The following is a 28,000-nucleotide window of genomic DNA, read 5'->3' on the forward strand; positions in this document are numbered from 1 at the left end:
AGCGGCTTTGTAGATTATTTATGTAGTAGTAGCATTAAAGTGCTCAAATTAATTATCTTTCCACATTATAAGTATACATCCATCATGAGATTAAAGTTCCTCGTAAATTTCCCACTCCAGCTCTTCCATTTCTCAAAAATTTGGTATTATGCTCAACATCTAACAGATAAATCAGAAAAGGTATGGCAATAGAACCGAAAACAAAGAATTTCTTTTCACAAACTGTTTGGTTTTATTTCTCTCTTTCTTTCTTTTTTTGCAAGTTGATCTTCGTAAGGCGCTATACAGTTGATTAAGTTACAAATGTTGCATATGATTATTGGGAAGACTTTGCTTGCAAGTACATGGTAAGATCATATCTAGTGATGGTTGTTGCGTTTTTAGCTACTCAAACTAATTAAAGGTAAAATATTCAAAAGGGATTATAAGCCGAAATTACCAACAACCTCAAATTTTTTTTTTTAAAAAAAAAAGAAAAAAGGCCACTCAATAACATTTTTTTGCCTCTAGCAGGAGAGGCGTGGAATTTAAAAAATGGAGAGAAAGTAGGAAAACTTGAATCCAGGCCTCTAATTGCTCAATGACTTTGATGCACTCAAAGTACCTCCAAAAAAAAATGTAAGGATAGGAAGGTTCATCTTCAATTGAAGAGACTAAGAATAAGGATTGGTTTTGGAATATTCAGATGCCGAATGGCCTAGACTGCTTTCCCACTAATATTCGCATAAGCTATTGGAATGTCCCATTCCAACATCTGATGACTTTAGCTAGTACTAAAGGGTAAGCATAGATCCTACCCCACCCTCTTGGCCGACGAATATTGACTCTAAACCTACATGTGAAAATACTTAAGCATTTCATCTTTAAAAAAAAAAAAGGGTTCTGCAATTACCTATAAAAAAAGTAAAAATCAAGAAGTTGAAGCTATATTAATGGATTGTCTATAGACTACCAATCGGCCTAATGTAGAAAGTTACTCCACAAAAACAAGAGGGATCACAACAAAATACTTATAACATTTCTCTCAAGTCTCAACCAATTGCAAATTAATTCTTCTAGTGGACCCATAACAGCATTATCTCAAGGATATGAGCTAGTAACAGGAACATTATGTACGTTTAATTGATTTAAAAATAGCAAAAAACCCAAGGTCTGCAATAGTAAAATCTATTTTGTATTGCTAGTCGATGTAATGGATATACTAATCCAGATGGGGTGGGGGACTTCTTTACAAATTATTATCTCTTTGACCGAGTCTCTGGTTTATTTGATTCGCATATTTACAGCATCTATTATGACTTCTCCTTTAACCATTTCAATCGAGCAAGAGAAGTTCTAAGGTATTCTTTTATGGATTAATCTTTTCTACACTGACAATGTATATACTATCAGCGTTGGATGATTGACAACTATTGCTACTGTTTATTGTATTGCTATTGTTTAATAAGACTATTGGCGCATATACTCTTGATCCAACACGAGATCAGAAGGAATAAACTCTACAAATAATAAATAAATAAATAAAGACACAAGAGATTTTCAGCTTTAAGCACATACCCAAAAAGGCTTATCATTGGGCTCTTTCTCTCCAATCATCTGAATATTACATTTTTTTCCCAATTCAATCATACAGCACAAACAATAGAACACAAAAATAGTTATTGGTAGCAAACTATTTGTGATGAGTTAACAGTTAACTACTATAATACTATTTCCTAAAAAGAAAAAAACCCAATATAGTACCATTTCTGTAATGAATGACTGAATATTCCACTGGAATATTACTTGTATCCTACAGAACATATAGTTATAGAGTACATAATATACCCCAATAAATTCGAATAAGTCTAACTATACTATAATTTCATATTTGCTTGGCATAAAAAGGGCACATCCTATATTCACTAGCATGCTATAGAATATCCACATTCGTTTTACATCAATCATTCCGAGTCTGGTGTAGCGGCATGCCCTCAAAGAAAATATAGATAATCATGGGCGCGGCGGCCCGTATGTTAGTCACTAGCGAGTCGTCTTCGGGCCCGAACATGCCCCTCTTTATAAATACCTTAGCCTCTAGGACCATTTTTCACGTGCATTTCTTTCTTGCTAAATTTCAACTAGCAAAAGCAGTTTCATCTCTTAGCATCTCAAGAAATCATTATCATGGCCGCCATTAACAAAATTCAAGTGGTTTCCAAAGAAATGTTAGGCCAAATAGCAGCAAAAAATGGTGATACCAATCTTTATGAACCCCGAGATGCCGGGGAAATGATTTTTCACTTCTTTGATGAAGTTGAGGAGTTTTCATCTGGTAGTTCATCATGTGGTTCTTCTAGCACTGGCTTTGATGGTAAAGAAGGCGTTTATCATGAGGATGCGGAGGAGGACGACGAGGCAGCAGCTGTCGACACCGCAGAAAATAGTTCTAAGGCTGAGGCGGCTAAAGCCTTTTGGGACTCACAAGAGGAGCTTTTGCTGGTAATTTAGCTTATATATATATCTGTGTGTGTGTGTGTGTGTGGCTGCTTTTTCTTGATTCTGTTTTCCTTTGTTTAATATGAATTGAAATTTTACATTCATATTCTTGGTTGTTTTTTGATGCAGTCAACTTTACGTCGGACCACGTCTTTTGAATCAAAAATCAGGAAGGCAACAAAGGAAGCTATAATGGAGTTAAATGCCACTGGTGTTAATTGTGTCTGCCAGAAAAGGGCTGTTGATGGCTGCCGGAAATGTATGCGAAAAGGAGTCTGTGATCGGCTTCAGAAAGGTGGATTTAGTTGCACCATTTGCAAGTCCAAGTGGAAAAGCTCACAGGGGATTCCAGCCGGTAAGTGGAGTTAAATTTATTATTAGTTAATTGAATCGGCCTTGTGTGATTGAAACAAAATAAACTCTTATGAGTAGCTTTTTGCTTACTAAATTTCATTTGTTAGGACCAAATTTTTTTACTTTAGTGCTAGAAATGTGGTCCCGGGTGTTTCATTTCTTGCGGCCACCATGTCACACTTTTGGAAATAAGAAAAAAAAATTTTGTACTTTGATTATTGGATAAAAGGTAGTTTTATAATATGTGTTACAAGAGAAAATGTGTATTGCTATATAAGTTAATCTTATATATATGCATATATGATTATGATTAGATGCATGGCATGTACATAAAATTTGTATTTAATAGTGTATACGTTATCATTGTCTAAAAAATTAATTCATACCATACATTAAAACATCACGAATTTGCACATCTTAATTAGTGGACCTTACTTATGTAGTTATGTGTAATGGTTCTATAGCGATACAATTAGCAGAAGTTTCAGAACAAAATTGTATGTTTCACTCTTTATAGTGGATAATAAAGCACGTAACAACATTTGATGGGTTTTTTATTTGTGTTTTTCTTGACTTCCCATTTGAAGACATAAAGCCCCATCTTACAGATCTCCTAACTAATTCAATCTTTGCTAATCTTTTAGGGGAGCATACCTACATGGAAGTAGTTCAAGATACAGGACCTAAAAGAAGTGAATTGAAGGTGATCATTGAGTTGAATTTCAAGTCAGAATTCATGATGGCAAGAGGTTGTGAGGAATATAACCGGCTATTTGAACGATTGCCCGATGTATATGTCGGAAAGACTGAAAGACTCAAAACCCTGACCAAAATACTGTGTTCTGCATCAAAGAAGTGCATGAAGGAGAATAAAATGCATATGGCACCATGGAGGAAGCATAAATACATGCAAGCTAAGTGGCTTGGCAAACCTGAAAAGCAACCAACATTAATCTTGCCTGAACTGCATATGGAAGTCAGGCCATCAAGGCCCAAGGCCTCCATGCTTACCTTTGACTTTTCGGATAATTTGAAAATCTTGCACCCTGCAACCATGATTAAAGTCTTGTAGTCATAATTTTATGGTCAATTTTGCAAGCTAGATCTCTTATGTTGTACTCTAAATTATGAGAAGCGATGGTAGTAATGAAATTTTGAGAGTTTTGTGTATGATTTCTTTTGAGAAAAAGTATTGGTTTGTAAATAAGGTAAGAGATTTAATTGTTTTGAACGAAATTAAATTGTTTCCAAGCAGATGAAAAAAATGTAGTTTAGTGTAAATGTCAATCTTGTCTAGCATGATGGATGCAAATTCAATCCGTCGTAACCATGGTCTCAAGCTGAATGTTGATTATCTTTCTTCCTACTATCCGTTGAAGTTTACGAACATTGTTGGTTTGAGTATCCTTGTAGCTTATCAAGATTTTGCTTTTGGATAGTTTTTAAAATATTCACTTGATATATAATCACTTTCTTATCTCCTATATATCACACTGTTACAGTAAGTATATATGTATAAATGTATATATGTATATGCGTGTGTTTATATGTGTGTGTGTTTGTGTATTACAAAAATTTCAAAAATTGCCATAACTTTCTAAATAGCACCTACTGCCTACAGTTTTCAGTACTAATCAAACTTTTATTTTATGTATGTCATCATCACCTCAATTAAAAACAAGCTCAACTTGCAGTTCATGAATGTGCAATGATATAAATTCATTTCAGGTTAAATCTATTCTTTTCGTGATTTTCTTAATTGTGCGTTCGGATGTCTCTTTGCGTGCCAGCTGGTGATTTTTTTAGGGTAAATTATATATAACTTCTTGTGACTTTACATAATGTCAGATGATCCCTTTAAGATTTTAAGATAGCTATATAACCCTCATATAGTTTTCTATAAAGCAAAAAATGGTTGGAATGTACAATTAGTTATGGCAATTATGCAAGATAGATGCGCTCCAAAAGTGCATGTGATCAAATCATAATATCTTCTTAATCCCTCTCTGATTTACACAAATGTTGCGTTTGTCCACATGACCCTCCATTAATGGTTCTATCTCAGGCAATTATATTTGTCATTTGATTTAGTATTTAAGTAAGAGCACTACTAGTATTTTAATTAACGACGTTATATAGGTTATTTTCTGTCAAGTTTTGACTTTACATGAAACTATAGAGAGTGAAATTGACATTTTAAAATATTAAAGGGTCATGTACTAATAGATGAAACTATAGTGGAGTTATTTGTAATTTATCATTTTTTTAATCTGGATTTTTGTCCTTATGCCTCTTCAGGTTTGTTTTTCTAATTTTTTTTTATCAAAAAGCTGGTTTCTTTAAGGAGGGTATAACCTTTGCTGAAATGGGATGGATATACTGAATTGGGTAGATTTTATCTTGTTTTGACCTAAACAATGTTAATTAGGCTTATACTTGAAACTTGAGGGTGGACCCTTAAGATTATACATTGGCATATACAACAATTTGTGCCTACTTTGTATTCTTGTTATGATGGACTAGCTGTTTGGAGCCCACGGTGTTCCTGAGGCATTGGTTTATTGATTCTACTTAATTTCAACTTTATTATCTTCGCGAAGGCAGACATATATAAAAGTGTTAAATCCTTATTTCATGTTAAGAGTTCACAACCTATGGGGTCTTTAACCGTTGGAAGTTTAAAAATAAGAGTTAATTTTACTTTGGACTTTTAATCTATACTTGATTTTCACTTAAATTTTTAAACTTTAAAGTGAGACACTTTAGTTTTTAAAGTATAAAATTTTTCCTATTTAAGTAAAATCTTTTTTACTTAAGTTTCTAAAGTGCGAACACAAGTTAGTTTAGTCGGTAAGAACGGATCAATTCCTCACAAAAAATCGTGTGTTCAAATTTTGTTGTTAATGTAAAGGCTGCATTGATGGATAATCTATAAGAACTCTTGCAAGTGAAACATGCCTTGACTCGTAATTATGATCGAAATCGAACTCATCCAAACTTTTTTCTATTTTTTACAAAAAAAAGCCCTAGAGAGAGTTCATCATCTTGGTATATTGAACTGCTGATTTTAATAGTAATACTACGACTTTTGTTGTTAAAGTGAGATATGAACCAATAAATTTGTATCTTTTTCGTTGGTTTACTTTGCTGGATTCATGTCATGCCAATTTTGTAAGACGAATGCTAACTTAGATATGTGGTGTAGTTGTTGTACGAGTATAATGCTATTAATAATGAAATGGCAATTTGTTTAGAAGACTGTAACATTTTTTAAATGCCCCGTTAAAAATGAAGTCCAGTGGATGTCTCCTTTACAGAGGACATTATGGTATGGCATCATCACCTTAATTGAAAAACAAGCTCAACTTGTAGTTCACGAATAATGTACTGTTGGAAAAATGGAAAAATCCATTGTAGAGTGAATGAGAAAATCGTTCTCATAATGACACTCTTGATAGAATCCAAGGATAATTATCTATCATTCATGTACCTGAAAATTCATGTACTTAGAAATTAAGTATTTATGTACTTAATTATTGATACATGAATTTGGAGTTTTCTTCTCGAGAAAGGATTCATGTACTTAGGAATTAAGTATTTATGTACTTAATTATTGATACATGAATTTGGAGCTTTCTTATCAAAAATACATGTATGTATGTGAAAAGATAATTAAGTGGAATTTAACATTTGTTTCCAATTTCTACAATCACCTTTGGCCAGCATCTATAAATAGATAACTCTCTTTTTGTTTCAAAAACAATCGCTCTCTCTATTTTTCGTTCTTGCATCTTCATCTTTTATAGTGTTCCATATTACTCTAGTTCGAGTTCGCTGTGGTGAAGAAGTTTGGTGCTAACATTTTCACCTTTAATCCATTGTATCCTGGGAGACAGACGCCTACTGAACCTCAAGCACTCAACCTGTAGGGGGCGAATCTGTTTTAAGGAAATTGTGCTCACAAGTTTCGGATTGTTATTTTCAATCATTTCTTTCTTTCCAGTTTGTATTTATTCTTTCCTATATTGTACTAGCCTCTATCACTAATAGTCTTAAAACAGATTCTGTTCTCAATGGCTGACAATACAGGAAGAGAAACCAACAATTCTACTTCTGATGCCTCTGCCTCTGGCACTATTGTGAAACGACCTGAAGGTATGATTACTCCTACGGTTTCTACCAACCATAGTGAGAAACCTGAGAAGTTCCATGGCCTGAACTTCAAGACATGGCAACAAAAGATGTTGTTCTATTTGACAACATTGAATCTCTTGAGATTCTTAAGTGAGGATGCTCCAAAACTGTCTGAAGGCTTAACTGATGCACAAGCTATCAGTGCTGTTGATGCTTGGAAGCACTCCGATTTCCTTTGTCGAAATTATGTCATGAACTGCTTGCATGACTCGCTGTATAACGTGTATCAAGTACACAAGACGGCGAAGGCATTATGGGAATCCTTGGATCGGAAATATAAAACCGAAGATGCCGGGGCAAAGAAATTTGTCGTCGGAAAATTTCTAGACTATAAAATGGTGGATTCCAATACTGTTATCAGTCAGGTGCTAGAAATTCAGATTATCTTGCATGAAATTCTAGCTGAAGGCATGATTTTGAGTGAAACCTTTCAAGTAGCTGCTGTTATTGAAAAGCTACCTCCTGGGTGGAAGGATTTCAAGAACTATCTCAAGCACAAGCGCAAAGAGATGAGTATGGAGGACCTTATTGTTAGACTTCAAATTGAAGAAGACAACAGGGGTTCTGATTGCAAGGCAATAAATTCTTTTGATGCTAAAGCAAATATTGTGGAATATAAGCAAGAGCAAAACTCCAAAGGCAAAAAGCCAAATCGAAATTTTGGGGCAAAAGGGAAAATCTCTAAGCAGAAATTTCAAGGGAAGTGCTTCAACTGTGACAAAAAAGGTCACAAGTCCACTGAATGTAAGCTTCCAAAGAAGAAGAAGCATGAAGCAAACTTGCTTGATAGAATCGAGGGAGACATGGAAAACATGAACCTGACTGCTATTGTTTCTGAAGTGAATATGATGGGGTCAAATCCGAAAGAATGGTGGATTGACACTGGAGCCACAAGACATGTTTGCACAAACAAAGACCTGTTCACTACCTTTGAAAAAATTGAAGGGGAAAAAATGTTCATGGGGAACTCTGCCTCATCTGCTATTGAAGGTCAAGGTAAGGTGTTGCTAAAGATGACTTCTGGCAAAACATTGACTTTGAACGATATTCTGTATGTGCCAGAAATCCGCAAGAACCTTGTTTCTGGATCGTTGCTGAACAAGCATGGCTTTTGCATGGTTTTTGAATCGGATAAAGTTATATCATCCAAATCTGGAATGTATGTAGGGAAAGAATATACAACCGATGGGTTGTTCAAATTGAATGTAATGACTATTGTGAATAATAAGAATAAATCTTCTGCTTATTTGCTTGAGTCTTCCAATTTATGGCATGGTAGACTAGGTCATGTTAATTACGATACTTTGCGTAGACTAATTAATTTGGATCATATTCCTTCCTTTCAAATCAATTCAAACCATAAATGCGAGATTTGCGTAGAAGCAAAATTAACAAGGTCATCCTTTCAAACAATTGAAAGAAACACCGAACCCCTTGAATTGATTCACACAGATGTCTGTGATTTGAAATTTGTTCAAACAAGAGGTGGTAATAAATATTTTATCACTTTCATTGATGATTGTACAAAATACTGTTATGTGTATTTGCTTAAAAGTAAAGATGAAGCCTTGGAAAAATTCATTCTCTACAAGAATGAAGTTGAAAATCAACTTAACCGGAGAATTAAAAGGTTAAGAAGTGATCGAGGTGGTGAATATGAAACACCTATTGGTGATTATTGTGCAAAATATGGAATTGTTCATGAAGTAACTGCACCTTACTCACCTCAATCAAATGGTGTTGCTGTACGGAAAAATCGCACATTAAAGGAAATGATGAATACGATGTTAATAAGTTCAGGATTACCTCAAAATATGTGGGGTGAAGTTATTTTGTCAAGCAATTACCTTTTAAATAGGGTACCCCGGAAAAAACAAGATAAAACTCCTTATGAGTTATAGAAAGGTAGGAGACCATCCTACAAATACTTGAAAGTGTAGGGGTGTCTTGCAAAAGTGGCTATTCCAACACCAAAGAGAATAAAGATAGGTCCTAGAACGTGGACTGTATCTTTATAGGCTATGCACATAATAGTGCTGCTTATCGGTTTCTTGTGTATAATTCAGAAATTTCGGATATACACAAAAATACGATAATGGAATTAGTGCTGTTATTCGAATCGGGCAGCTCGCGAGCCGGGCTCGACCCGGCTCGTTAAGGCTCGAACTCGGCTCGTTTATTAGAATAAACGAGCCGAGTTCGAGCCTAAAGACTGCTCGTTAATTAAACGAGCCGAGCCAAGCTCGGCTCGCGGGCTACCCGAAATGCTCGAATTTGAGGGATAAAAATGTCAATTCATTAATTATGGCTATTTCAGTAAAATACTTCCATCTATTTCTAGAGTCAAACTCCCGAATCCCTAATCCTTCATTCGCTCATTCTTCTTCCGCCTTCACCTCTGGGCTTTTGCCTTCTCTTCGGCTCTGCTCTCTTCCGTCCAGACTTTGGCCCGTCAGGCGTCAACCCTAAATCACCAATTCACCCTTCGGTAATAGCTCTTGCAGGGAGCATCAGCAATCGCTCTTCAGAGGAGCTGACTTGTCGCACCAGCCCACCGCCTTGGTTGCGCAAACACCAGCCGCCACCTGGTGAACCCGTGTATTTTTCTGTACTTGATTTCTGATTTTGGAGTTACGTACATATAGAGCTGAGATCCAAAAAAAAAATTAAGGTGCATTATCTTCTTCTATTTGGTAATTAGGATTTAGGGATTTTGGTATTTTGCTAAAATATTGTACTTTTGAGGCGTTATTGGGATGTGGGTTTTGTCTGATACTCTCTATATTCGTGTGGAAGCTGACAAATGATGCAATGGGCTTCTGCGCAGACTTTTTAGATTGTGGAGACAGGTAGTATTTTGAAGATTTGACAAAACCTTTCCATGGAGGGGCTGCTAAAGAAACCAAAAAGAAACTTTGAAAATGACATGAAAAAAAATATGCTGCCTATAGATAGTGGATGTTGACTAGTTTATGTTTGACTGGTTGAATCTTTTAAAAAATTTTGTCCATTACAATACGTTAGTTTCTTTGTTAATCAGTTTATCCAATTTTTCATAAACTCTTATTTCTACCACATGACCAACTAGATGAATTGATTGCTTAATCAGTTTATGTAGATTGCTTGGTGTCAAGTGGATTTGGCCTTCAATATGAGCAGTAATTATTTTCTCATATTGTAATAGATAATTGAAATTATTGGAATTTTTTTATTTATAATGAAATTTGACATGCAACCTTTGATTTATAATTATGCCTTAAATTTTTTTCTTAATATATAGGTATGTACAGCCCTCTTAATTCCCACCAAGGTTCATCTTCAAGTCCTGCTATGGAGCAATTAAATGAAGTAGTAGATCAAGAACTGGATATTGAAGAAAATCCGGATGAGATGACTGAAGATGAGTTAGAAATAATAGAAGAACATGACAATGAAGGAGGAGGAGTAGGAGAGCAAAAAGGTGATGGTGGAAATGAAGAACCAGCAATGCCCTTTGAGAAAAAGCAAAGGAAAAAGAAATCAACGGTGTGGGACGATATGAAAATTGTGAAGTTAGACAATGGAATAGAAAGGTGCAATGCAATCATTGTAAGGAGTTATTTGCCAAGAGTACAACTGGAGCTACATCTCAACACAAGCGTCATCTAAATGCATGTTTACAAAAGAAGATGGCAATGGGAGAGCAAAATAGGATGAAACAGCAAGTGTTGTCTTTTACCGAAGGGCCATCCGATGGAATTACTTCGATCACAAATTTTTCATATGACCATGCCAAGGTACGGGAGCTTGCTTCTCATATGGTGCTTGCACATGAATACACATTTTCTATGATGGATCATGTTGTATTCAATAAATTTATGAAAGCTGTGTCCCCATTTTATAAAAAGATTACCCGGCAAACTGTCAAAGAGGATTGCATTTCTACTTATCAACTTGAAAAAAGAAAGCTGAAATCTGTATTAAAGAGTGCTAGTCGAGTTAGCATAACTACAGATTTATGGAAATCTGGTCAAAAAATTCAATATATGGTTGTAACAGGGCATTTTGTTGATTCTGATTGGGCGTTACAAAAACGTGTGTTGAATTTTTGTAATGTGCCACCTCCTCATACGGGAGTAATTATTGCTGATGCTTTGAGTAAATGTTTTATTGATTAGGGGATCGAGAATAAAATTTCCAGCATCACGGTAGACAATGCTTCTTATAATGATGCTTGTGTTAGGAGACTTAGGGAGGATTTTTCTCTAAGAAAGAGGTTAAGTATTGCTGGAAAAATTTTTCATGTGAGGTGTTATGCACATATACTTAATCTTTTAGTGCAAGATGGCCTCAATCAACTAGGTGATGTGATTGATACTGTTAGAGAGGGGATCAAGTACTTGAACAACTCTGAGGGTCGCCTAAATCAATTTGCCAAAATTGCGAAACAGCTACAGTTGCCCTCTAGGAAATTGATTCTAGATTGTCCAACTAGATGGAATAGCACATATCTCATGTTGGCTTCGGCTTTAGACTTCAAGGACGTTTTCCCAAGATATGAGGACATTGACCCGGGGTTTCACTATGTTCCAAGTGATTACGAGTGGTTGCAAGTAGAAGAAGTGTGTCGATTTTTGGGTATTTTTCATGAGATCACTGACATGATTTCTGGATCCGACTATCCAACTTCTAACATCTTTCTTGTGGAGCTTTATAGGATTAAAGAGCTTTTAAATGAAAAAGCTCTTGATATTTCTGATCAAATTAGGGCCATGGCTTTGAGCATGTCAGTAAAATTTGACAAATATTGGGGAGAAACCAATGTGTTGCTTTCGTTAGGTGCTATTGTTGATCCAAGGTACAAAATGGTACTCATTTATCATGCTTTTCCGATTATTTATGGTGAGGAAGAAGCTGCTGTGAAAATTGATGAAATTAAACAGCTTCTTTATGAGCTTTACAATGAATATGTTGATACTCACTTCTCCTCCCTTGCCGGGGAACCACCGAGGCAGTCGGTAAAGCGTAAACATAAGGAAGTGAGTAGTTCTTCGGCTCAATCTCAGAGGAATGTTAAGAAACTTGGACTTCCAATTCTTACTGGCAAGGAAAAATTTCAAATGCATGTTAGTGAAATTGACAAGGCGCCACCTGAAAAATCAGATTTAGATATTTATTTAGAAGAAAGTAGGTATGCTTGTGACGCATCTGCTAATCTGGATGTCTTGGGGTGGTGGAAAGGAGAAAGATGGAGGTTTCCAATATTGTCAAGGATGGCCTGTGACTTACTTTCTATTCCAGTTACAACTGTGGCTTCTGAATCTACCTTCAGTGCTGGGGGAAGAGTAATTGATGATCGGCGAGCTTCTATGTCTGTTGAGACAGTGCAAATGCTACTTTGCGGTAGTGATTGGATTCGCAATCTTCATGGAATAAAAACCAAGTCTCGTGTAAGTGTATTACGCTTTCTAGTAGTAATATGTGGTTAATTGATTATTTTACTTCATCTTTTATCTCTATAGCTCTTATTTTTAGAGAATATCATGACTTTGAGTCTTTGACATTTTTATTTTGTAGGATCAATCTGATGTTGCCGAGTCATCTACGTATCATGAAGTTGAGCTTCCTCAAAATTGAAAGAATGCTAAATTTTAGAAATTGCTGCTGCTGTCCTTTGGTATTCTACTTCATTTTTTTAGCTCAGTAGCTCTTATTTTTAGAAAATATCATGACTTTTACATTTTTATTCTGTAGGATCAATCGGATGTTGTCGAGACATTTTACGTGTCATGAAGTTGAGCTTCCTCAAAATGAAGGCTAAATTTTAGAAATTGCTACTGCTGTTGCTCTGTAGCTCTTATTGTTTGCTGTCTTTTAGACTTGATTATTGCTTTGATGTTTGTTGTACGTGAACAAAATATGAGTACTTGACTACTTGTGAATTCTCATCAGCAACCATGGCTGAGGTACTATGAATGCCAAAGTGAATTCTCATCAATTTAGAGGAGTAATTTTCACATTTCTAAGTTGCTGGACATTCATACCAAGTCAAACACGGCTCTTTTGACTGTTGGACTGATAGAAAATTACATATGCTCTCTTTTGGTGGGACTGCTTGATCTTTTCTCTTTTGCTAAATTGGATTAAATCCATAATCCCCACTCAGCAACAAATATGTATGCCAAATTTGCATCTTCTGAATGGTTACAGACTTGCAGTGAACAGATGGCTGCTATGGTAAATATTTCGAGCTCGAGCTCGAGCTTAACGAGCTCGACTCGATTGTGTTAAACGAGTCGAGCTCGAGCCGAGCTCGAGCTAAATATAGAGCTAACGAGCTCGAACTCGAGCTAGTTATTCGACTCGACAATGTTATCGAGCGAGCTCGAGCCAGCTCGAAATTCGTACAAATCGAGCTCGAACCACTACTACTCGGGCTCGGCTCGACTCGAATAACAGCTCTAAATGGAATCAAGGAATGCTTCATTCTTTGAAGATGTGTTTCCTTGTAAATCGAATGGTGCATCAAGTTCATCAAAACGAACACATGAAGTTATGAATCAAGGAAAACATGATCATGACTTGATTCAACAAGATGAACCGAGACGTAGCAAAAGGGCTAGAGTGGAAAAATCATTTGGAGATTATTTCACAACTTTTCTATTAGAAAAGGAACCACAAACCTATATAGAAGCTGTAAGTTCTTCTGAAGGATTTTTGTGGAAAGAAGCAATAAAAAGTGAGGTTGATTCTATTTTACAGAATCATACATGGGAGTTAGTGGATCTTCTTCCTGGTTGTAGACCTTTAGGGTCCAAATGGATCTTTAAAAGGAAAATGAAACCTGATGGCTCTGTCGATAAGTACAAAGCCAGACTTGTAATCAAAGGATACAAGCAACAAGAAGGTTTGGATTATTTTGATACTTATTCTCCTGTTACGAGAATAAATTCTATCAGAATGATTCTTGCTATCGCTGCATTGAAAAATCTGGAGATACATCAAATGGATGTAAAGACGGCTTTCTTAAATGGTGATTTAGATGAAGAAATCTACATGGAGCAACCTGAGGGTTTCATAACTCCGGGAACAGGAAGTAAAGTTTGTAAATTAGTAAAATCATTGTATGGACTAAAACAAGCGCCAAAGAAATGGCATAAAAAGTTCGACAATGCAATGATAACTAATGGATACAAAATAAATGAGTGTGACAAATGTGTCTACACTAAAGAAACAGAACATGGGTATGTCATCTTATGTCTTTATGTAGATGACATACTTATTGTTGGTAGTAATGACAAAATGGTCAAGTCTACCAACGACATGTTGAATTCAAAATTTGACATGAAAGATATGGGGCATGTTGATGTAATTTTAGGAGTTAAAATTACAAGAATACCAGACGGCTTGGTCTTGAGCCAAACTCATTATGTGGACAAGATTCTAGAAAAATTCAATAAGGATGATTCTGGAATTGCAAGAACTCCATTAGACAATAGTTTCCATCTATCTAAGAATAGAGGAGAGAGTATTTCTCAAGTAGAATACTCAAGAATCATTGGCAGTCTAATGTATTTAATGAGTTGTACTAGACCTGACATTGCATATGCAGTGAGCAAATTGAGCAGATTTACGAGCAATCCGAGTGCTGATTATTGGAAAGCAATTTTAAGGGTACTTAAATACCTAGGGTACACTCGAAACTATGGACTGCATTACACTAGATATCCTGCTGTTCTAGAAGGGTACGCTGATGCAAATTGGATATCTGATATAAAAGATTCAAAATCCACAAGTGGATATGTGTTCACACTTGCCGGTGGGGCAGTATCCTGGAAGTCTTCTAAACAAACTATTGTAACTAGATCTACAATGGAATCTGAATTCATTGCCTTGGACAAATGTGGAGAAGAAGCTGAATGGCTATACCATTTCCTTGAGGACATTCCAACATGGGAAAAACCTGTGCCACCAATATGTATTCATTGTGATAGTCAATCAGCAATTGGAAGAGCACAGAGTCACATATATAATGGTAAGTCTAGACATATACGTCGTAGGCACAATACGATTAAACAACTACTCTCAACAGGAGTTATCTCTATTGATTATGTGAAATCAAAGGATAACATAGCGGATCCGCTAACCAAAGGATTGAATAGAGAGTTGGTTGCAAAAATGGCAACGGGAATGGGACTAAAGCCCATGGAAGGCTAAGTGTTATAAAGGAAACCCAACCTAACTGATTGGAGTTCCCAATATCTAGGTTTAAAAGGACAACCTAATTATAAGGATTTAGCATAGTCATTGTGGGGGGATATCCCTAGACCCATTCCATAATGAAACAATGACGCAAAGGAGAATTAAAGATAGCACAATGGTGTGCTTTAATGATTCTCAAGTGAAGTAATTAATTACTGGAGACTTAAGTAAATCACCTATGTGAGAGTGAAGTGGGGCCGCTTCAAAAGAGAATTGTTTAGGGCTCAATTCTTGAAAAACTCTTGCTGAACCAGGTAGATGTTTATGGCCAAAACGAACATAACTATGAGAACGGAACTAATGGAGCATGATTCCTATGTGAAATATATGGTTCATTTACATTGAAAAGCAGGACAGTTCAAAGACATCATGTCTACTGGATTGCTAGTAAAGTAAGTGTATTTCACAAGAGAAGGTTCAAAGGGTAACACCAACCTATCTTATGCAGGTTTCAGTTGTGGAACACTACTGTAGAGTCAAATTCAAAACAATTTTTCATTCATGTGGGGGATTATTGGAAAAATGGAAAAATTCATTGTAGAGTGAATGAGAAAATCGTTCTCATAATGACACTCTTGATAGAATCCAAGGATAATTATCTATCATTCATGTACCTGAAGATTCATGTACTTAGAAATTAAGTATTTATGTACTTAATTATTGATACATGAATTTGAAGTTTTTTTCTCAAGAAAGGATTCATGTACTTAGGAATTAAGTATTCATGTACTTAATTATTGATACTTGAATTTGGAGCTTTCTTATCAAGAATACATGTATGTACGTGAAAAGATAATTAAGTGGAATTTAACATTTGTTTCCAATTTCTACAATCACCCTTGGCCAGCATCTATAAATAGATAACTCTCTTTTTGTTTCAAAAACAATCGCTCTCTCTATTTTTCCTTCTTGCATCTTCATCTTTTATAGTGTTCCATATTGCTCTAGTTCGAGTTCGCTGTGGTGAAGAAGTTTGGTGCTAACATTTTCACCTTTAATCTGTTGTATCCTAGGAGACAGACGCCTACTGAACCTCAAGCACTCAACCTGTAAGGGGCGAATCTGTTTTAAGGAAATTGTACTCACAAGTCTCAGATTGTTATTTTCAATCATTTCTTTCTTTCCAGTTTGTATTTATTCTTTCCTATATTGTACTAGCCTCTATCACTAACATGTACAACTTTTAAATCCATTTTGGCGTGAATCAATTTTATGGATGACATTTTTCTCTGTGCTTTTGGAGGTCCTTTTTGCATGCCAACTGGTTAGGATAGGAACTTAATAAAAGCAGCTATATCATTTTTAACTAGGATTCAAACTACTATAAATTATTTGGGATCCTTGCCTTTTGATTCTGATTCTTTTCACTTCTTTTCTTTCATTCTTCTCGACTAGGTGAATGAATAGCTCGCCACTTCAATGGTTTGATTTTGGCAAATATTTTATTTTCTCCAGAGTGAATAGTTGTAAATCGCAAGTTCGTTAGGCCTTAAAAATGTGTTTATTTTGTTCAGATACCATATAAATTAGCCCCACTGGCATTGGATTTCATCAGATTTAATAGGAATAACACTAGATCCCCCATACCGATGCCAATGGAAGTCCCCTAATGATGTTAATCATGTCAGCAGACATATTAATTATGAGGAAAACTGAACGCAAAATCACCCTCTCTTGACCATCGAATTCTCCTGTAGATTATTTTTGTAGTTTCAACTACTACATTAAAGTGTCCCTACAAGTTAATTATCTTCATAAAAGTCCTACTTCTGTACTACACCTCTTCCATTTCTCGACCGTTTGGGGTTAATCCACAGACCTGGGATAGAAAACATATTGGCGTAAAACTCAAAGCCAACCGAGATTCTTTTTTCTCTCTACTTTGAGAGCCTCTCTCTCTTATTTGAGAGCACATCTCCTGCCTCTAGGAGGTTTCACGCCTCATGCGGTTAGCGGCAACTCAAAGTAGAGAGTTCTTGGTTTTCAAACAAACAATAGTATCTGCTCACCTTCTGTACGTCTGAAACCACCCAATTGGGTCATCTACTCTGATCACTTTCGAGACTACTACTCTGTTTCCAAGTGGAAATGCAACCATGATCCATAGGATAACTATCGGATATTAACCATAACCTTTCTGGGTGGGAGCTTAGGTGCCTTGCTAGATCAGTGGTGTAGATTGTTATAGGGAGTTAGTTTTCTGAGTTGTTTTTTTCGGTGTGTTTTTCTCCTCTGTTTTGCAGGTTTAACCAACTGGTGCTACTAAGAAGGGAAATAGTGTGCGGGTTACCAGGCACAGCAGGTGTTCGACAAAATGGAGGACGAGCTAGCTCGAGCCTTTAGTAAATTTGAGCTATCACAGTCAGAGAGGGAAGGGATAGCTCTATGTTCCGAGGATATAAGTGAGGGGGTCCAAGATTGCAGTAGGTGTCTTGTTGGGAAATTGATAGGAGAAAAGGTGGCAAACTTCACTGGCATCAAAAACTTCACTAATCATGCTTGGGGGTATCCGAGGAATATGGTAGTTACGGAACTGGGCCCAAATATCTTTCAGTTTCAGTTAGAAAAGGAACAAGATCGTGAGAAAGTTCTCATGGGAGGGCCTTGGGTCATGGATAATCAAATCCTAGTGGTCAAAGAGTGGGAGTTGGGGTGTGACAGAAACCCCAACCACTTCAGGTTTGCTTGGCTTTGGGTACAAATTTGGAACTTACCCGTCCACTGGGTGTGTAGAACAGTGGGATTCTAATTAGGGAGAGTTTTTAGAGCCACCAGGGAGGTAATTGTTCCACCAGGAGGGAGGAAGGAGAGGAGGCACTTAAAAATATTAGCGGAGATAGACCTGCTGCAGGCTCTGCCGAGAGGAACTCTAGTATCGCTGGAAGGTGTGAGTACTTGGGTAGAATTCAAATATGAGCGATGTCCGGATTTTTGTTACAAATGTGGGATAGTTGGACATGGGGACAAACTATGTACTGGGGGAAGGAAGGAGGGGCAGTCGAGGAGGGAGGGTCAGTATGGGGCATGGCTGAGAGGAGGGAACATAATGGTCTCTCCTTTGCGAACTGCGAAAATGGATGGCAGCGAAATAAATCACAAAGCAGTGGTGGTAACTCCTGCAAGCAATATGACTGGACCAAATGCTGGAATCACCATGGGCAAAGGGCCTGAAGTGGTAGCTGGAACAAGTACCAGAAGGGAGGAAAGAAAGGACATGGATAAGGATAAGAGAGAAGCAGAAAATGAGGATAAGTGGAGAGAAATTCTAGGCGAAAACACTGAGGGGAAAAAACGAAGGGAGACAGGAGTCAATCATGAGGAACTACTTAGAGAGAGAAGCAGGTGTGAAGGGAAGGAAATCGTTGAAATCAGTAAGGTCACAGTGGACCTGGGGGAAGGTAGAGTTCGAAATGTAATCATACCCGAAGAGGTCATGGAAACAGAAGAAGACATGGTCAGCGAATTGGTAGCCGCAGCTGAGAAGAGGAACTTGCTAGGTACAGAAACAGGAATGGCGCATAAAAAGGGTAAGCCTCCAGGGAAAGGAAAGATACAAGGGGGGGTGAAACAATGGAGGAGGAGCTTGCGTACCACAAGAGCACCTTCACGGGAGCTAACGGATAATGGGTTGCTGAGCAGGCTAGGGGGGAAGCGAAAAGAGCAGGACACTAGACAAGACCTGGACATGATGGACGAGGACAATGTCGAGGGTCCAAAGCACAAGCTTGCAAAAGTGCTTCCAGCTATGACCCAACAAGGAGGGGAATTGGAGGCTAGCCCCGCAATGCCTCCACCTTATCAATGAAGGTTGCGGTGTGGAATTGTCGAGGTGCAGGAGGCCCCTTGACAATTCCCCAACTCAAGGAGGTAATTCACCTCCACTCTCCTAGTATAGTTTTTTTGAGTGAGACGAAAAATCAGGAACCATTCATGAAATCGGTACAAAAAAGAGTTAGAATGGAGAATAGTTATGTGGTTAATTCTAAAGGTAAAGCAGGGGGGTTAGCTTTGTTCTGGAATGCGGAGATTACTTTGGGGAATGTATATGGTACGGATTGGTATATTGCAGCAGAGGTGGTGGATGAGAACAATAACGACCACTGGTGGATGGTAGGAATCTATGCAAGTACAGAGGAAAGTATAAGAAAGCAACAATGGAAGGAAATAGAGGAAAAAAAGAGGGAATGGGGAGATAAGTGGATCCTAGTGGGTGACTTTAATGATATTTGTTCCAATGGGGAGAAATGGGGAGGGAGAGAGAGAGCGGATGGGAGCTTTAGGGAGTTTAATAGATTCATCTCTGAGAATGAGTTGGTGGATATAGGATACGAGGGAGCGCCGTGGACCTGGAGCAACACTTGGGAAGGGCAAGGGACAATAAAAGAAAGGTTAGATAGATGTTTAGGGAGTGTGGGCTGGGTGCAACAATATGAGAAAGCAATCTGTGAGCATGTGGAAAAGGAGGCATCTGACCACAGTCTTCTTCTCTTAGACTTTAGCCCGGCGCAAAAGAGAGTGAAACGAAGATTCTTTTTTGACCAACGTTGGGCAAAAGACAACTCTTCTGAGGTAGTCGTCAAGAATGCGTGGGGCAAAGATCAACATGGTTCTCGAATGTTCAAGGTGGTAAGAAGAATAAAAGAGTGCAGGTTAGCTCTAATCGATTGGCATAGAACAACAAAAGGTAACTCACGGGCAGTAATCCAGGAATTAAAAGGACAATTGAAAGCACTAAGGGAGCAAGAAGAGTGGGACAAGGGGACTGCGGCGAACCTGAAGCTACAATTGAGCAAGGCCTACAAGGATGAAGAGCTTTATTGGAGTCAAAAATCAAGAAGTAGATGGCTCAAAGAGGGGGACAAAAATACAGCCTACTTTCACTTAAGTGTCATGGCAAAAAGGAAAAGGAACAGAATCAATATGCTGCAAAAGGCGAATGGAGAGTGGTGTAGAGGCGAACAAGAAGTGGAAGAGGAACTGAGCAAACACTATCAGGAACTTTTCACCTCCACGGAACCTTCTGAGTTTGATGAAGTGCTACAGGGAATACCTCGCACTATTTCCCATCTTATGAACACAAAGTTGATTAAACCAGTGGACGAGAAGGAGATACAACACGCTACTTTCTCTATGTTCCCTAACACAGCCCCTGGAGTTGATGGTATGTCCTCTCTATTTTTTCAAAGATATTGGCACATCATTAAAGATGATTTGATACATGCCATTACTAGTTTTTTTCATACTAGAAACCTCCTTAAATCTGTAAATGAAACTTTAATTTCCTTAATTCCAAAGGTCGACAATCCAGTGATTCTCTCTAACTTCAGACCTATTAGCTTATGCTCAGTGCTTTACAAAATTATCTCCAAAATCTTAGCTAATAGGCTGAAATCTGTCCTTCACCCCTGTATTACCCCCTCACAGTCAGCCTTTGTCCCAGGGAGACAGATCTTAGACAATGTCATGATTGCCCATGAAATTTTACATTTCTTGAAAAACAAAAGATCTGGAAAAGTTGGTTTCATGTCCATTAAGCTAGATATGTCCAAGGCTTATGATAGGGTGGAGTGGAAATATTTGGGGAGAATTATGATACACATGGGTTTTTGTCCTATTTTTGTCCAATGGATCATGGCTTGTATTTCCTCTGTTTCATATTCCTTTAACTTGAATGGTAGGAAGGTTGGATATATTAAGCCTTCTAGAGGCATTCGGCAAGGAGACCCCTTATCTCCATACCTGTTCATCTTGTGCACTGAAGGATTTTCCAATTTAATCAATAAAGCTGTGGATCGAAAGGAACTCACTGGAATCAAAGTCAGTAAAGACAGCCCCATGGTGTCACATTTGTTTTTTGCAGACGACTCCTTGTTGTGTTGCAAAGCAAGTAAGAAGGAAGCTCTGAAGATTAAGGAAGTCATCAACCACTATGGCCAAGCATCTGGACAGGTTGTGAACTTTGAAAAATCTGCCATGTTTTTCTCTGAAAACACTCCCAACAGGATTAGGAAGGAGGTGTGTAAGGTGTTGGATAATATGAGGGAGGCCCAAAGTGGTAAGTATCTAGGTCTACCTATGACTATAGGAAGAGATAAGAACCAGGTGTTTGGGTACCTGAAAGACAAGATAAATAGCAAGTTGCAAGGGTGGAAACACAAGCTGCTCAGTCAAGGGGGTAAAGAGATTCTGATGAAATCTGTAATCATGGCCATGCCTAATTACATTATGTCTTGCTTCAAACTCCCTAGTGGGTTGTGTAAGGAGATTAGTTCTAGGTTAGCTAGATTTTGGTGGGGAGGGGGGGGAATCGAAAAGAAGATGCATTGGGTCAAATGGAGCAAGCTGTCAGATGTGAAGGGTAGAGGGGGGTTGGGTTTTAGGGACTTAGAGATTCTCAATCTAGCTTTGCTTGCGAAGCAAATTTGGAGAGTCATCACTAATCCAAATTTGCTAGTAAGCAAAGTTTTGAAAGCAAAGTACATGAAAGAGGGAAACTGGATAGAAACACAACCCCCGCCCACGGCTTCTTGGTGCTGGAAAAGTATCCATAAGGGGGGAGAGTTATTGCAACAAGGGCAATGGAAGCGGGTGGGAGATGGTAGAACAGTGAGGATTTGGGAGGATAAGTGGATACCTGGATCGACCAATGGTTGTGTATCAACTCCAAGACCAACAAGCTGCCCACTCGTATATGTCCATGAATTAATTGAGGATGGGAGGTGGAAATCTGATCTCCTGCAGCTGTGGTTCAGGAGTGAAGACATCACTCTCATCTCCAGCATCCCTCTTAGTATTTTTGGCAGGAAAGACAGGTTTTATTGGCAGTATAGCCAATCTGGAAGTTACACAGTAAAGACTGGCTAAGCTGTCGCAAAAGGGACAGTTGACAACATGAGGAGCAAAACGGCACATGAACCTGAGACGAGTTGGGAAATTAGGAAACATACGGTATGGAAAAGGCTGTGGAGTTTGAATATCAAGCTGAAACTAAAACACTTCCTATGGAGATGCCTACAAAATGCCTTGCCTGCAAATGAAACACTTTTTAAGAGGATAGGAAAGGGAAGTAACATATGTTCCTGCTGTGGTGACAATGCTGAAACCATTGAACATATGTTATTCTTTTGCCCAACTGCCAAAGTGGTATGGAAACTTGCTCCAGTGAAATGGGATGGGATAGCTGAACTACAAGGCAACTTTTGGAACTGGTGGGTTGCTGTGATGCAATCAGCAAAGGAGGCGCATGGCCTGGACAGAATCCAGCTTACGGTTAGCATTTTATGGCAAGTGTGGAAGGCTAGAAACAAAATGACTTTCCAAGCTGAGAGGGGGAATGCAAAACTGATTGTCGACAAAGCTCACAGTGAATGGCTTGAGTATGAAGCTTGCAATGAAACCAATGGAAGACCAGCTACACCAGCCGAGGAGAATGGGCAATCACAACAGAAATGGGAACCACCTAAAGAAGGGGTGATAAGGATAAACACGGATGCAGTACTCTCAGCTAAGATGGTCCGGACAGGCCTGGGGATCATTGCGCGGAATTGGCATGGAAAGATAGTGAAAGCTAAAGGCATCGTGACACGGAGGAGAGGAGTACCAGCAATCGAGGAAGCAATGGCAATAAGGAGTGCGTTGGAAATGACCAAAAATGCAGGATGGACTACAATAGAGGTCCAATCTGATTGCAAATGTGTGGTAAGCCTAATCAACTCAAGCAATAGACAGGATTGTAAGTTGCAAACGATCCTGGATGACATTGAAGACTTGAAGAAGAACTTTGACTGTTGTGTGTTTTTGTTTATTCCCAGGACTGCTAATACTTGTAGCCATGCTTTGGCTCAATTTGCAGTTAAGTCAGTTAGGATAATTGAATGGGAGGGATCATTCCCATCTTGGTTATCAAAACTAGCTAGGAAAGATATGGGGGTAGTTAACCCGTTTTGTAATTAACTCTTGTAATTTCAAGTGTTAATATATATAAAATTGGTATCGTTTGTCAAAAAAAAAAAAAGAAACAAGATTTTTTGCCTTTTTTTTGCCTTTTAATTTTAGTTCAAGGAGGGACGGCAAGCTAGTGTTAAGCACATTACTCATAAGCTAGTGACTGAGATTTGAACTCCGTCACAATAGAAGAAGTAGCGTATTCGTCGTAGTTGATCCGAAAGTCTTCTTGGTCCTACGTTAATATGAAACCCTACTTTGAGTTATACTTTAAGTTATTTATCATAACAGTCCTGTAACTTTAGCCCCCGGCGCTTGAAGGAATTCCCCCCATGGGTTGGGATTCCACGGGGGACAAACAAGTGAAGGGAGGCCTGGGAGGGCTCCCAAACAATAGTTTTAATCATAATATAATCTATTCCTTACCTTTCTTACAGCTTCTTAAGGAAGTCTTTAAACATCTCTGTGTTGGGGGGGGGGGGGGAGATCTTTAACTCATGATAAAGAATAGGTAACTCGGTGGTGCAATTTGTCGCACCATGACTAACTCCTATTCTTTAAGTACAAACTTTTTGGTTTTATTTTGTGTAATACTTTATAATTTGACCCTTATAAGGTGCTAAGCAGTTGATTATATGATTATTAAGAACACTTTAGAATATAAATACATGATAAGATCTGGTTACTGTTTTTTTTTTGTTTTATTTCGTGTAATATTTTATCATTTGATCCTTATAAGGTGCTAAACAATTGATTATAGGATTATTAAGAACACTTTAGAATATAAATACATGATAGGATCATATCTAGATCTGGTTACTGTTCTTTTAGCTAGTCAAAGTAATTAAACATAAATCATTTTAAAGAAACTGTAAGCCAAAATAGTCTGCCTACATTCAATAACTCAAGGGAAAAAGAGATATTAAGCAAACCTTGGGGGTTAAAGTGCAAATTACAGACAAAATTATTAAGCCATTTTGTCCTCTCTACAATCTAGTAGCCTGAATGGATCATTCTTTTTTTTTGAAAAGACAGAAAGAGGGAGAGATAGAGAGACAAAGAGGGACAGCTGGGACAGGTATTAATCTGTTCATCCTCAACAGTGATAATAGGACCTTGATGTCTCTCAGATAGCTCCAAGAAAGTATCTTATATCAGCAGGATGGGCAGGTTCATAGTTGTGAATTTAGTCATGCACTTGTGCCTGCAGCATGGGAAGGTCCATTTTGAAGTAAATAAACTAAGAAAAATGAGATCTGGAAATGGGAATAATTCAGATGCCCAAGGGCCATTTCTGCTCTCCTACTAATGTACGCATAAGCGATTGGAATGTCTATTCTAACGTTTCTTGAATCTACTAAGTAGTAACTGACATTGGTGCTAATGTCCTATCCTTCTGGCAAATGAGGATAGGAGCCAACCTATCAACCTACTTCTATAAAATATACCTATAAGTTATTTTTTTTCTCCAAAAAAAGGAAGAAAAGTTTATGCAGCTACCTTAAAAAGAAAAAAGAAAAAAGAAGAAGATAAAAATCAGAAGAAGTTAACACCAAAAAATACCATATGTGTTTCTGCTCTTTTCTTAAATTTCTTTAGCAAAATTGTTGCAATTCAAGGGATAGTTGATAATTTTAAAGCATTAATTAATATGGATTTACTTTCTTGGGGCACCAAATAGAAACAAAAAAAAGCTTGTAATATAAGGGAAAAAAAATTATAAGTGATTCTTTTCTTTTAATAGGGATCCTATGTGGCAATAAATGGATTAACAAGGGAATAAAAACAAAGAGAATTACTTTGGGATTATTTTATGAGAAGTAGATTGTTTTGGCCAAAAACTCACAACAAAACAATAAAAGCGAGATATAGCTAGAAGATAGGATATATATGTAAATGTGCTTGCTATCTGATGCGGTGATGCCATAAGAATACACAATAGTGAGACTGTCATTATTGTTTCCATGAAAGGGTAAATTTCTTCTGCAAAATTGTTGCAATTCAAGGGATAGTTGATAATTTTAAAGCATTGATTAATATGGATTTACTTTCTTGGGGCACCAAATAGAAACAAAAAAAAGCTAGTAATATAAGAGAAAAAATAATTACAAGTGATTCTTTTCTTTTAATAGGGATCCTATGTGGCAATAAATGGATTAACAAGGGAATAAAAATGGAAAAAGAATTACTTTGGGATTATTCTTTGAGAAGTAGATTGTTTTGGCCAAAAACTCATGAACATTGGAATTTAAGCCTACAAACGAAATCGTAATTACAATTAATGAGCTTCTACTTCCCATTATTCAAGCCATTTAATATGCTTAAACAAATAAGTTAATTATTTAAAGAGGGGATGCTGATCCTCTGTGACTGCAAGTGCAACCAGAAAGGACTTTTAACGATCGAGATCGGCTGAACGGATTTCAAAATGATCTTGAATCAGATCAATCTTAATCGTTCAAAGTGCCAACCGTGATTTTAGTTTGCCCCCGTAACTGCAAAGGATATCTAGACCCAAGAGAAAGGATAAAGGTTATACTGTAACTATACATTAACTATGTTATACTTAATAATAGAGTATTACTTGTATCCTACAGAACCTTAGTTAAAGAGTGCATAATATACCCTGTTGGAGTAAATTTGAATATGACTAGCGGTAATTTCATATTTGCTTGGCATAAAAAAGGGTACATCCTATATTCACTAACAAGCTATAGAATATCCACATTTGTTTTACATCAATTATTCCTAGTCTGGTCGTGTAGAGGGATGCCTTCCAAGAAAATATATAGATAATCATGAGCGCCGCGGCGGCCAGTATGCTAAGTCACTAGTGAGTCACCTTTGGGCCCGAATGTGCCCCTCTATATAAATACCTTAGCCTCTAGGACCATTTTTCACGTGCATTTCTTTCTTGCTAAATTTCAAGTAGCAAAAGCAGTTTCATTCCACAGCATCTCAAGAAATCATTATCATGGCTGCCACAAACAAAATTCAAGTGGTTTCCAAAGAAATTTTAGAGCAAATAGCAGCAAAATTTGGTGATACGAATATTTATGAATCCCGAGATGTTGGGGAAATGATTTTTCACTTCTTTGATGAAGTTGAGGAGTTTTCATCTGGTAGTTCATCATGTGGTTCTTCTAGCACTGGCTTTGATGGTGGAGAAGGCGTTTATCATGAGGCTGAGGAGGAGGATGACGAGGCGGCGGCGGCTGCTGACACCGAAGGAAATGGTTGTAAGGCTGATGCGGCCAAGGCCTTTTGGGATTCCCAAGAGGAGCTTTTGCTGGTAATTTATGACATATATATTTGGCTGCTTTTTCTTGATTCTGTTTTCCTTTGTTTTTTAATATGAATTGAAATTTTACATTCATATTCTTGGTTGTTTTCGAATGCAGTCAACTTTACGTAGGACCACTTCTTTTGAATCAAAAATCAGGAAGGCAACAAAGGAAGCTTTAATGGAGTTAAATACCATTTGTGTTAATTGTGCCTGCCAGAATAGGGCTGTTGATGGCTGCCGGAAATGCATGCTAAAAGAAGTCTGCGATCGGCTTCAGAAAGATGGATTTAGTTGCACCATTTGCAAGTCCAAGTGGAAAAGCTCACAGGAAATTCCAGCCGGTAGGTTGAGTTTTATTTATTATTACTTAATTGAATTGACATTATGCGATTGAAACAAAATAAACTATTATGAGTAGCATTTTGCTTACTAAATTTCATTTGTTAGGACCAAATTTTCTACTTTAGTGCTAGAAATGTGGTCCCTAAGTGTCTCATTCTTTGGGTCCAGCATGTCACACTTTTGGGAATAAAATGTTTAAATTACTACTATATACGTTGGAAACTTTACCCAGATGCACATCTTTATCCATTGAGTGGACCTTACGTATCTGTAATGGTTCCATAGCAATACAATTAGTTGAGGTTTCAGAACAATTTTGCACGCATCTTTCCTAATGATGGCTAATAAGGCACGTTACAACATTTGATGGTTTTTTGTTTTTCGCGTGAGTGTGTTTTTCTTGACTTCAAATTGATATGAAACAATAGATGCTATCTTATTAGTCTTCTTAACTAAACCAAATCTTGCTAATTGTTTAGGAGAGCATACCTACTTGGAAGTTGTTCAAAACACAACATCTAAAGGTGAAGTGAAGGTGATCATTGAGTTGAATTTCAAGTCAGAATTCATGATGGCAAGAGGTTGTGAGGAATATAACCGGCTACTTGAACGATTGCCCGATGTATATATTGGAAAGACTGAAAGACTGAAAACTCTGATCAAAATATTGTGCTCTGCATCAAAGAAGTGCATGAAGGAGAATAAAATGCATATGGCACCATGGAGGAAGCATAAATACATGCAAGCAAAGTGGCTTGGCAAACCTGAAAAGCAACCAACATTAACCTTGCCTGAATTGCATACGGAAGTCAGGCCATCAAGGCCCAAGGCCTCCATGCTTACCTTTGATTTCTCGGATAATTTGAAAACCTTGCACCCTGCAACCATGATTAAAGTCTTGTAGTCATAATTTTATTGTCAATTTTGCAACCTAGATCTCTTAGGTTTTGCTCTAAATTATGAGGAGTGATGGTGGTAGTTGAGTTTTTTGAGAGTCTTGTGTATGATTTCTTTTCAGAGAAAGTGTTGGTTTGTAAATAAGGGAAGAGATTTAATTGTTTTGAAGGAAATTATATTGTTACGAAGCACTAAAAAGAATGTAAAGTAGGTTAAACGTCAATCTTGTCTAGCTAGCATGATGGATGCAAATTCAAGCAAACG

At 37.5% G+C, this 28,000-nt stretch overlaps 1 protein-coding gene across 1 annotated transcript; it reads left to right on the forward strand.

The window, feature by feature from the left end:
* The first annotated feature begins 1,944 nt into the window (after nt 1-1,944).
* On the forward strand, nt 1,945-27,861 carry LOC113772140. The gene is made up of 4 exons (XM_027316701.1): nt 1,945-2,481; nt 2,608-2,833; nt 3,477-3,535; nt 27,375-27,861. The coding sequence occupies exons 1-4, from the start codon at nt 2,167-2,169 to the stop codon at nt 27,741-27,743; spliced, it is 969 nt and encodes a 322-aa protein (XP_027172502.1). The 5' UTR covers nt 1,945-2,166; the 3' UTR covers nt 27,744-27,861.
* The last annotated feature ends 139 nt before the right edge of the window (nt 27,862-28,000 follow it).

The sequence above is a fragment of the Coffea eugenioides genome, chromosome 5 (assembly GCF_003713205.1).
Source record: "Coffea eugenioides isolate CCC68of chromosome 5, Ceug_1.0, whole genome shotgun sequence".
Taxonomy (NCBI): domain Eukaryota; kingdom Viridiplantae; phylum Streptophyta; class Magnoliopsida; order Gentianales; family Rubiaceae; genus Coffea; species Coffea eugenioides.

What these genes read in the sequence shown, in the direction of transcription:
- LOC113772140 (XM_027316701.1), top strand. Translation starts at nt 2,167, where the DNA reads ATGGCCGCCATTAACAAAATTCAAGTGGTTTCCAAAGAAATGTTAGGC. An exon ending in CTCACAGGGGATTCCAGCCG is followed by an intron (nt 2,834 to 3,476) that starts GTAAGTGGAGTT and finishes CTAATCTTTTAG; the next exon opens with GGGAGCATACCTACATGGAA. An exon ending in CTAAAAGAAGTGAATTGAAG is followed by an intron (nt 3,536 to 27,374) that starts GTGATCATTGAG and finishes GGTGAAGTGAAG; the next exon opens with GTGATCATTGAGTTGAATTT.